This window comes from Columba livia, chromosome 1 (assembly GCF_036013475.1).
Source record: "Columba livia isolate bColLiv1 breed racing homer chromosome 1, bColLiv1.pat.W.v2, whole genome shotgun sequence".
NCBI lineage: Eukaryota > Metazoa > Chordata > Aves > Columbiformes > Columbidae > Columba > Columba livia.
The window spans coordinates 100,159,011-100,171,281 of record NC_088602.1 but is presented as its reverse complement, the minus strand read 5'-3'; the positions used below and the strand labels follow the sequence as shown (position 1 = coordinate 100,171,281).

The 12,271-nt window shown below is 45.6% G+C and overlaps 1 protein-coding gene across 1 annotated transcript in view; it reads left to right on the top strand.

The window, feature by feature from the left end:
• TSPAN7 (tetraspanin 7) overlaps nt 1–11,821 on the top strand; it is a 106,065-nt gene extending 94,244 nt beyond the window's left edge. Inside the window, exons 7-8 of the mRNA XM_065070380.1 lie at nt 10,323–10,395; nt 10,714–11,821. Coding sequence (XP_064926452.1) covers nt 10,323–10,391 — 69 coding nt within the window. The 3' untranslated portion in view covers nt 10,392–10,395; nt 10,714–11,821. The remainder of the gene's footprint in view (nt 1–10,322; nt 10,396–10,713) is intronic.
• Nucleotides 11,822–12,271: the final 450 nt, after the last annotated feature.

The window sequence follows — 12,271 nt, the reverse complement described above, 5'->3', positions numbered from 1 at the left end:
TTCCTTTCAGAACTGAACACTGAGCAGAGATCTGCCAAAATCAGATTGTTGAACCAGCTCCCTGCCTGCACCAAAAGCAGTTTGGCATGGGAGGGACAAGAGGAGAGCTGAGAAGGTGTTTACTGCTCCCTCATATTCAAACTGCCTTTACCTAGATAGGACTTGGGGAAACTAAAGGTCTGGTCAGAATCTTCTGATCAAGAAGGGGCAGGAAAACAGCTCTGTCTTTCAACAAGATGCTCCTTTGTACTTGTCACTTCATGTGTGATAGCAAGGGCTCTCCTGGAAACATGCAAAAATGAGGGAGAGGGAAACATGGGCAATGCAAAAGTGCTTGCAAAATGGTTCAGCAGAAATGCACAGCGACGTGTATGATGCCTGAACCACTTTTACCCGAGAGGCAATCTGCCTTCTCTCTGCAGAGAGCACATGGTACAACTGCAAACATCATATTCAAAAACTATAATGCAATTTTCGTTTGCTAAATTCACACAGTATTAAAAATCAGTGTCCTGAGGCAACACTGAAAATATGAATATGTCTGTTGAATGACTTATGTTTATCAAGTGGCTGGATAAAAATGAGATGCTAGGAAAAATTATTTGACTTCTTCTTAAAACTCATGAGTTCAGTTTGCAAGCTGTAGGTTTACACTGTGCTGCACTGGAAACAAGAGATTTGGCAGTGCTGTTGCTGGTGGTGGACAAGTGAATTAATGGGAGGGCTGTGGTTGCCCTCTTGCCCCTGCTGCCCCATGTGGTCAGCCCTGTGCTTGGCTGCGTGGTGGTTTAGTCACATCTCTCTTGAGTTTTAGTTTGCTCAGCAGTTACAATGGCCTCCAGGTTCTCCAGAGTAACTGTCCCCAAGCCATGTGGAAAATGGCCACCACATCTTCTCGGTCAACATGCATACAACCCGAGGGAGCCCTAAAACCGTTTGGGCTCAGACCAGCTGACTGCTCTGCCTTGGGCAAATCTGGAAACCTGATGCCCTCTAGCCTAGGTGTTAGATGTGAGAAGCCCATGATTTGGCCTGTCAGCGTGTTTCATGTACATAAACTTTGGTTTGTCATACTGCCAGCATCCAGAGCGTGTGCATGGGTGTCAGGTCTTCAGGATACAGAAGCGGTGAAGCCATCAGTCTGGAGTTGTTGGTGCGTGGAGCAGAGGGAGGTTGGTTTGTTTGTCTGTTTTTAATAAGCTATTCTAGTTCTTGTTGAATGGTCACGGTTGTCTTGATCTCCTCCAACCTTGATTATGGCTTGATTACTGCTACAGAACTCCGAGCTCTTATTTCAGTTTGGTTTCTAGAGAGCCAGAAGGCTATAAAGCATCTTTTTAAATGCCACATGTAAAACTATCCAAAAGAAAAATGGGGTGACTGGATTTTTACAATCCATATGCTGCTGGGGCAAATGCCTCAATCAGGACCTGGAAGCCTTTAATCGGTATATTGTATGTATGATAGGCAAAGTGTCATGTTATCTTGCCTGAAAGTTGTTTGCAGCTGGGAGGGAGACTGCAGGAAGACTATAGCTGGAATTATTAGTAGAACCATAGAATGTCCTGAGTTGGAAGGGACCTACAAGGATCATGGAGTCCAACTCCTGTCCCTGCACAGGACAACCCCACAGTTCACACCATGTGTCTGAGGGCTTGTCCAGTCTCTTCTTGAACACTGTCAGGCTTGGGGCCGTGACACCTCCCTGGGGAGTCTGTTCCAGTGCTCCACCACCCTCTGGGGGAAGAACCTTTTCCTCATGTCCAACCTAAACCTCCCCTGGCACATCTTCCTGCCATTCCCTCGGGTTCTGTCACTGGTCACCAGAGAGAAGAGCTCAGTGCCTGCCCCTCCTCCTCCCCTTGTGAGGAAGCTGTAGCCGCCATGAGGTCTCCCCTCAGTCTCCTCCAGGCTGAACAGACCCAGTGACTTTAGCTGCTCCTCATATGGCTTCCCCTCTAAACCCTTTGTATTTTGGCTTATGCCGGATGTTTACCCTAGGCTGTGAGTTATTTGTGAGCAGGACAGGGACAGGCGGGCGGGCAGAGTTTGGCCTCTGCCCCAGGAGCCATTGAGCACAAGGCGAGACCAGCATGACAGGCTGCAGCAGCACGGGGGAGGCACAGTGCTGCTGCAGCTCCCAGTGAAAATTGAAGTATGTTTTGATGTGGCGTTGGCAGCTCAGGCTGCCTGATGGCAGCGTGTGCCCTGCTGCCAGCTGGGGACGTCGCTCCCCTGTGTAAGTGCAAGGCTTTGGCACTCTGAGTAGATACTCAGCTGCTTGCGTGTTTGTGAATGTGTAAAAAGGTGGGGAGAGAGGATGCAGGGCAGAAAAACGCACCTCTCCCGGGGCGTGAGGAATAGAAGGTGGCCAGTTATTATTTATTGCCTAATCTGTTTTGCTGGACCCAATTAGGGACAGTATTTACAATTTGATTTCAGGTTAACCATGGCTGGCAGTAATGCCAGGCAGTGCTCCAGCTGTAGGCGAGGTTTCGCTCTTCCTACCGAGAATAGGCTTAATCTAAATAAAAGACAAATTAGATCATGTTGCTCTTCTGCAGTAAAGCATGCTCAATGCCTTTCCTTCATGTGATTTGTTAGGTGTTGACTAGTGTGGGGAATGTGCTGATTCCCAGAAATAGGGGAGGTTGATGTAATGGCATTACACATCTTATAGGCCTGGCACAGAGCTCCCAATCAGAGTCAGAGTTTTAAAAAAACTGCTGTGTTGCTGACACTGTCTGCACTGCTCCTCGGGTTTGAAATAATAATAATAAAATAAAATTTGACTGTGTTTGGAATTAGATGCCAATGCTGACTTCCAGCTGGAATAATTTCAGTTTAGCAGGTGCTCTTCAGAGCAGCAAAATGATCGCTTTATTGTGCCCAACAGAGAACAAAATTATGCAAGCAGCACAGATGATGAAGTTTTGCCTAGATAAAACTGCAGTGCAGGGGCACAAGAGGCAAGGTTTGGACGGGTTTATAGATTGTGGTTGCAGTAGAGTCCCTGAGTAGGGGAATCTCAGTGCAGTGTTAAGGCCAAATTATTCCTTTTGTACTGAAGGACTGGAACCCAGGTGCCTTCCACATGCTCAAAACCAGTTCCTGAGCACCCACAGTTCATGTCATTTGAAGATGTGTCCTCATGTGGCTACAGTCCCTCTCTATGGCGCAGCGTTTACCTGTATTAATGTTAATGTGAGTAGCTCTGCCTGACTGTGGACACAGTTCTGGTGCAGACATCACCTACCTTGTCTGCTGCAGCTCCTCTCAGTATAGAGAGGCTGAGATGTGGTCCTAGCACAGGATTACACCTCAGTCACCCCTTGCACCAGGGTTAGGGAGTGGCATCTGTATCAGGATCCAATATGTGACTCAAAATCTAATATAAGACTAATTTTGTGGCTTCTAAATACTAATCACTGTGGAGTCAGCATGGAGATAGGACCTGTGCCAGAGGCATACCATGGCATAAGAGGCTGACTCAGGTAAGCGACATGTGACATAGAAGATTCTCTGCCTTCTAAAATAGGGTCAGGGAACCTGGATGCTTGGTGATTTGCATTTTGAGAAGATGGCAAGGTAAATCATTGATGGATTAAAACAAAACAAAACAAAACACCACGGCAGTTTTAGCTTACCCGATCTGCTGATGAATTCCAAGTTAGTTCAACACATTTTTATTTACAGAAATACTCTCAAAGAATAAGAAATGGTGAAGATACCAAGACGCAAAATAAAATGAAATTTGAATTGCACTTCAGTTTCTCTTACAGCTACTAAGCTGTAAGAAATACGTCATGCAGGACAGCTTCCAGTCAATTTTAACTTCTGCAAAGTAACTATATTAAAAAACCAGTTATTATGTATGTGATAGGAGATAAGATTCCTAGGAAGTCACTGTGTATAGATTTCAATGGTCAGAACTGAGATATGCCTGAGATAACTCCTAGAAACCATGGAGAGCTGAAGAACTCAGGCACCGCATTACGCTCTCTCAGATGAGCTTTGGCCTACAGGATGGTAGTACAGGACACACACCTGAGGGATGTGGGTTCCCCAGTGCTCTAATTTGTCAAGTTTCCTGTGGCAAGACCAGATTTTCCAAGGCAAACTCTCAGTTTTCCATAGAATAGTTTGGAAGACTACCATAATCTTAGAAGAAGGGGAAAAACTGAGAGAGAATACAAATGCAGAAAGAAGTCTGGCATCTTAGCACTCAAAAAACTGGGACTATAAAATAAAAATTTAGAAAATGAGTAAGTGGATAAAAGTTGAGATGAGGCACTTGAGAGACAATGGGAATGAAGAGAAATGAATGCAACTTCTAGCAGCTAGTTTATTTGCAGGAATCCTTTTATGCTGATTCCTCAGGTTTTTCAAAGGAGCTGTGGGGACCTGCTGCAGAATAGGATAAGGGGCTTCCTCCCATCTGAAGAGCAGAAGATGCAAGTGATCCAGCAAATGTAGGGAGCAAGGGGGCTGGAGAGCACTCATTTGTGGTTTGCACACTGGGAGCCTCTAACCTGATTTAAATACAGAGGACTGTAGTTACGTTTGTAATGAAAGAGCACCATGAGGAAAATTCAGCAACTTTAAACGGTATTGCTTCTTGACTACAGGAGGGACAGTGCTCTTGTGGTTAAATGTGGAAGACTGCACACCTTGGAAAAGACATGGTTTTACACATTTGTTCAAACTACTTCTAAGATATTTATTATAGCTCTGCTATATCCTGGTAACAGCTAGAAATGCTGTATACAATGTGTATGCAATGGCTCAATATGCATGCCATTATTTTTGAAAGATAGAAGTTTAACATTATCTACTATAACCACTTAAATGCATAAAACAGCATATGGTTAGAGCCAAGGATTAACAAGTGGGCCAAAAATCAGAAAGATACATTAATGTGTAACCTGCCGTTTGTCTTTGGAGTGACTTGATTAAATCAAAACCTTGTCACATGCCTGCAAATGCTACAAAGCTTAGACACACTGATTATTAGAGTGACAGCCTGTGTAAATCAGAAGAATCTCTAATTAAAGGTAGCTGAGGAAGGCTGTTACAGCTGAAGGGTGGAAGAAAAGCCCATGGCTTGCTATTTGTACAGGCTGCAGCATATTTCCCTGGTAAATGTGATACAAGCAGCAGATTGTGTCCAGGAACAATGATGGTTGTAATCTGGATGCTCTTGATGGGAAATAATAGGTAAGTCATGGTACAGACATAAAGAAAAGAAAAGAAAAGAAAAGAAAAGAAAAGAAAAGAAAAGAAAAGAAAAGAAAAGAAAAGAAAAGAAAAGAAAAGAAAAGAAAAGAAAAGAAAAGAAAAGAAAAGAAAAGAAAAGAAAAGAAAAGAAAAGAAAAGAAAAGAGAAAGGAAAAGAAAAGAAAAGAAAAGAAAAGAAAAGAAAAGAAAAGAAAAGAAAAGAAAAGAAAAGAAAAGAAAAGAAAAGAAAAGAAAAGAAAAGAAAAGAAAAGAGGAAATGAAAGGAAAAAGAAAAGGAAAGGAAAAGAAAAGAAAAAAGAAAAGAAAAAGAAAAGAAAAAACAATCACAACAGTAAACTTGAATGTATATACCTTGTTGGCCATTGTAGGATGAGGGAGGAACTGATTTGGGTCTGGATTGGATTAAGTGCCAGATTTTGCACCTAGAACACAGCAGCCCTGGCTGTACATACAGACAGGGGGATGAGATGCTGGAAAGCAGCTCTGCAGAGAGAGATGTGGGGGTTCTGGTGGATGGCAAGTTGAACACGAGCCAGCAGTGTGCCCTGGCAGCCAAGAGGGTCACCCGTGTCCTGTGTGCATCCAGCACAGCATTGCCAGCCGGGCGAGGGAGGTGATTGTCCCGCTCTGCTCTGCACTGGTGCGGCCTCACCTGGAGCACTGTGTGCAGTTCTGGACAACACAGGATAAAAAGGACATAAAGCTACTGGAGAGTGTCCGTAGTAGGGCTACAAAGCTGGTGGAGGGTTTGGAGAGGAAGCTGCATGAGGAGCAGTTAAAGTCACTGGGTCTGTTCAGTCTGGAGAAGAGGAGACTGAGGGGAGACCTCATGAGGCTACAGCTTCCTCACAAGGGGAGGAGGAGGGGCAGGCGCTGAGCTCTTCTCTCTGGTGATCAGTGACAGAACCCAAGGGAATGGCAGGAAGATGTGCCAGGGGAGGTTTAGGTTGGACATGAGGAAAAGGTTCTTCCCCCAGAGGGTGGTGCAGCACTGGAACAGGCTCCCCAGGGAGGTGTCACGGCCCCAAGCCTGGCAGTGTTCAAGAAGAGACTGGACAAGCCCTCAGACACATGGTGTGAACTGTGGGGTTGTCCTGTGCAGGGACAGGAGTTGGACTCGATGATCCTTGTGGGTCCTTTCCAACTCAGGACATTCTATGATTCTATGGAATTTGCTCAGTGAAAATAAATAGGAATAGGAAATAAATAGCGAAATACATGGTGAAGTTCATCTTAATGAAAAATGCAGTAAGGTGGAGAAGTAAGCTCTGAGACCAGCTGAGGAAGGTGAGAGAAGGCTGAAGGGTACCACAAACACAGAAAAGGGATAGCGAAGCAGTGGGACAGGACCATCCAGAGGCACTTAGTCTGTTCTGCCTGTCAGAGCATGAAGAAACATATATCAGGGATGTGTTGTGGGAAATTATCCTAAATTGAACTGAGCTCATGAAACATCACACGAGTAAGTGGTGGAAGTGTTAAAGACTCTCTGATAAACCTGCAGAATGTAGTGGGTTTTCAGCAACGCTCCTCAAATGGCCAAATTGATAAAATCATCCTCCTGGTGACTGGAACATTTAAGTGTGAAAATTTAAAGTTCAGCCTGAATACGTATACATCCTCACCGTCACCAGTCCATGGTGTCCTGAGTGAGTGTGTGTCACGGAGGCACCCCAAGGTTAGTTTAAGGGACAACAGGGTCCAAACCAACTTTTATTAAACCGGTGAGAAACAGGGTTTTAGCACTCCAAAAGTGACTTAAATACAGGTTCAGTTGAGGAAAATTATTAAGGGGCAGCAACTAACACAACAGGCAGTCCACAGAGTGCATGCACATGGCTTCACCACAACAATGGCGGAGCCATCTCTGAGTCCGGGAGGAGTACACACTTGCCTGAACACGGTGCGGGATTTTAAAGAGATACACGTACTCGTATTGAGTACGGAAAGTTAGTACACTCGCGATTATGCGAGGGTAGATTTATAATACACTCACAATCCTGCGAGTGTTAATACACGTGCAAATGTGCACGGAGTATTACACGTGCTTATGTGAAAGCACGGGAGGAAAATACACTCGCGATTGTGCGAGGAAGTAATTTATACATGTGCTCATATTGAGCACAGAAAGTACGTGTGCAAATGTGCACGGAAAGTACACGTGCTTGTATTAAGCATGGAAAGTACACGTGTGCAAATGTGCACGGAAAGTTACACATGCTTATGTGGAAGCACGGGAGGAAAATACACCCGTGATTATGTGAGGATTAATTTTACACGTGCTCATATTGAGCACAGACAGTTACATGTGCGTATGTGCACGGAAAGTATAAATACACTCACAATCCTGAGAGTGTTACTTTTACTCACACCTGTGGCGGCAAGGCAAGCGGAGTCTCCATCCCAGGGCGGGGCTCTCGGCGGCAGCATCTCACTTGTGCTCCGAGAGACCCACGACAATGGGCGGAGTCTCGACGAGAATCCCGTGTTTTTATAGGCTGATCAGATATGACTGTGGGCATTCCAGAAGCTTCTCTGCACCCCCACACTGGCTGTGGGGTGCCCCTGAAGCCTCCAAACATCCCCCACACTGGCCGCAGGCACCCAGCGGCTCCCTAGCTCCTCAGCACCCAGCGGCTCAGTGTGCCTCGGCACTCCCTTCTCCTGATGGCCCTGGCCAGGGTGCTCTGGGGCCAAACAAAAGAAGCTGTTAGCCTCAAGTAGCAGAGAGAGAGGGAGATGTGTCTAGTCCTTCCATGAGGAAGGGGGGAGGGGGAGAGAGGGGAGTTTGCATCCTGCCACAGTGTGTAAGCACTCCAGCTGCCTGGGGGTCCTGGTGCACAGCAGGATGACCATGAGCCAGCACTGTGCCCTTGTGGCCAGAAAGGCCAATGGCATCCTGGGGTGTATTAGAAGGGGGGTGGCTAGTAGATCGAGAGAGGTCCTCCTTCCCCTCTACTCCGCCCTGGTGAGACCCCATCTGAATATTGTGTCCAGTTCTGGGCCCCTCAGTTCCAGAAGGACAGGGAACTGCTGGAGAGGGTCCAGCGTAGGACAACGAAGATGATTAAGGGAGTGGAGCACCTCCCTTATGAAGAAAGGCTGAGGGAGCTGGGTCTCTTTAGTTTGGAGGAGACTGAGGGGTGACCTTATTAATGTTTATAAATATGTAAAGGGTGAGTGCCACGAGGATGGAGCCAGGCTCTTCTTGGTGGCAAACAATGATAGGACAAGGGGTAATGGGATCAAGCTGGAACACAAGAGGTTCCACTTAAATTTGAGAAGAAACTTCTTCTCAGTGAGGGTGACAGAGCACTGGAACAGGCTGCCCAGGGAGGTTGTGGAGTCTCCTTCTCTGGAGACATTCAAAACCCGCCTGGACATGTTCCTGTGTGACCTCACCTAGGCGTTCCTGCTCCAGCAGGGGGATTGGACTAGATGATCTTTTGAGGTCCCTTCCAATCCCAAACATACTGTGATACTGTGATAAGTTTCCTGCTTGAGCACCCATCTAGAGAAGTTTAGTAGAAAAGGCAACCAGATAGCTAAAATATCTTCTTGGTATCAAGTGAAATTTTCAAAAGCTGAGGAGGGTTTTTTTGCACCCACATATCTTTGGGCAACCATGAAAATACAGACCCCAAAACCTAGAAGCTTAGGGTTTTTTTGGAGGTTGGTCAGGAGTGGTATCTGTGCCCCACCTCTAGTTAAAACCAAGGCACTGTCATCCTTGGTATTTGGTGCCAAAATCGGGAGGTGCACGTGGGGGACAGAGGGGGTTCAGCCTGCTTTAAAGGTGACTGTGTCCTTTTGAGATACCCAGAACTGTTCTGGAACAGGAAAGGGAGCAAATTTCTGGCAAATGAAGCATGGCCTGACCAGGAATGTGACATCTTAGGAGCAGAAAACAGTTTATCCGGATTTGATGTACCCTGGCTCAGTCTTGCTCTGAGCTGATGCCAACCCAAATCAAGCAATTGGCTAGTAGAGAAGATGTATATTTTGATGATGATCACGTTAACAGGGAGCACTGGCGGTCTAGGGGAAAGGACACGCAATCCCAAGCGTGAAATAGAAGAAGGAGCCAGTTGGGATGAGCAGCCAGCCAGGCGTTACCTACGTGTGCTCTGCTGGTCTGAGGGAGCTCCGTTGCTGCCAAAAGGTTGTGATCCCCCTCCTTAAGCACTGTTCCTCCGACAATGCGCTCTGCCAGCGGCAGCAGGAGATGGGCAGAGGTGGTGGCCCATGGGCACATCTGGAGCAGCTGTGGCAGCCCTCACTTGGAGCCAGGTCCAGGGGAGGCTGGTCCCTTTGCAGGGATGGCCATCTTGCCTCACCTCTGCAGCCAGGGATGAGCTGTAACAATCTGGATACGCTCATGAGTTAATTAATTGACTCATCCAAATGAGAAAAGCAAGGTTGAATTATTTATGGTATATTAACGCTGTTGGCATATGCAGGAGATGCTAACAAACTGCTATAGGCAAAACGTTGAAATGACTGAGTGCTTATTGACAAGTGGAAGCCAGGGATCTGTTTTCAATAATCTGAGTGACAGCCCAGGGAACAGCGAAAGACATTTTTAAAATTTATTTCCAGATTTATAACGCTCATTTCTCCGGTGCTGCATCATTTATAACGAAAGCATAACCACTCTGGGGCATTTGGAAGCTTTTCCCTGGCACGCTGTTAACAAAGTGAAGGGGGCTGCTGGCTCTCAGTGGTGGCGAGGGACCCAGGTGGAGCTTGCAAGTAACCTGCAGCTAGTAGGGTGCTGGTACCCCCCCCCAGTGCACCCATCCATGTCTGACGTGGCCAGGCAGTGACGACGGGTTTGAAAAGCGGTAAAAAGACATGCTGTCTATCAAATAAATACACCCTGATAACAGTCAAGAGGAAGATCTGACGAAGAAAGATGGGAGATTTTAATGCTATTTTTCTGATGAGAATGGTCCTTAAAACAGGGCATAAATATGCTGTGCATAGTAACTCCAGAACATGAAATCTTTGCTTACCATGGTCCCTCCTTTGCTCTGAGTTCATTTAATCTAACTTCTATTCTACTTTTATTCTTGTCCGGAACAGTTGATTGGGATGCTGCTGGCATGCTGTCTGTCCCGGTTTATTACTGCTAACCAGTATGAGATGGTGTAACAAGGTGAGCTTTCCCTGCTTTCTATGCGGTACGCTATATATGTTCCTGTATATTGTCATGGCTGTGCTGCTTCTGCTGAAGACAGCAGGCAAGTTTCAGATGTTCAGCATGTTCATGGAAAATTAAGTCTTCCCACGGAATACTTTGCTTTGGGTTTTTCATTGCAATATTCTCTTCGGTGGGGGGAAAAAACAATAAAAAAACAACACCAGGGAAGCATACTGTTGCATATTTTGTCATCTTGGTTTTCTTCTTGAAAAATATCCCCGCTGTTAGTGACCAAAGCAACCCACTTCTTTTCTTTTATCATCCCCACCCCAGTCTTTCAGAGCGCGAAGCCCAGAGCCTGTCCCAAGACCAGGAGCTGCAGAATTGGAGAAAGACTGAAACGAATGTTATAGCACACACTGTCTCTCGCACGCACGCACGCACACCCACACCCCGACACGAGCACGTGCGCGCACTCGCACCCCACCTCCCGAATTCTGTCTCATGTGTAGTGTACCATTCTGTGAAGTACCGCCGTGCCACCGACAGCAGCCGGGTCCCCTCGGCCTCTGGACCCCGACCCCATCCCCGCGGCTGGGCGTAGGGCGGCACCGTATGTATGTTCTTGGTCACACAGTAGTTGCATCGTAAGTTAACAAAGGTAATTCATTAACAGCATTGATCGGGCTGTGCATGTAGTGACTGGAGGGCATAATTAGCCTTTCACCATGGTTAATAAGTGTTGCACACATTCATATAAACCGGTATATGAAATATATATTCTTTTGGTTTTATCTTACTTTCTTGTTTATTGCTTTACTAAGGTTTTTCATCCTTTCCCCCTGCCCTGCGCCTGCCCCCTCTTCCCTTAAAAAAAAAAAAGGAATCAGTAACATAACATAAAGATACTTGAAAATTATGTTAAAATGTTGTGCTTGAAGGGAACCGTTATTCCTGATGTTCTTCTACATCTTTGATTCTTACTCAGTGTTGTATGCCTAGTGCGTATCCCGGTAGGCTTTGTCTAGTGCATTTTGCCTCTGAACCTGATCCTGTGTAATACTGTTATTAAGCTGTGTTGTTGCTTACTGTGAAGGCAGGAATTTTGCTTCCTTTATTTTTATTAGGTAGTTACGAACTAATTGAACTGTGCTGTACTGCGGCCTTCATACTTTTTTCCTGTTCTTTCTTTTTCTTTCTTTTTGCATTGAGGTTGCAGCCACCAAATACATTGTTGAATCAAATCTAAATAAAGACACACACACACACACAATCACAAAAGAACAGGCATATGAAATATTTTTGGGGGAAAGCAAAAGTTTAAAACCTTTTTAAAAAAATAAGACTTTTTTAATAATGCCTCTGTCTAGCATGCCAACGAGAATGCATTGATATTGTGAGTATTTGTGATATACGTATTAATAAATGGAACCATTACAAATTTGTAGCTGCTTCCTTTTCATTCTTTAGTCATAACAAAACTCTTTCAAAGGGGGAAGCGAACATGAAACGCAAGGGCACAGCTTGGAGTGACATGTCTTTATGCATATTTTAGCAGCTAACTTGCTTGTGACAGAAAAATGTTACTACCCTTGGAAAAAAAGATAAAGAGCTGGAATTGTTTCAGAACTTGTAGAAAAACCTTCCACAGCTGGTTTCACCACGTGACAAATACATACCCTCTGCTTTGCAATTTTTCTTCTTGTGACTGCTAACGATCTGCAGTGTTTAATTATCCCATCCTTAGTGCTGCACGTGGTTTTGGCATCAAGAGTTTCTCTCAGATCTTGGCAAGGGTGGGGAGAAGAGGGATTTGGGGTTGAGGATGGTGGGTAATAGCCATCTTTGCTGCATTTGTGGAAAGGCAGGCACTTACATTTTTCTCCTTTGA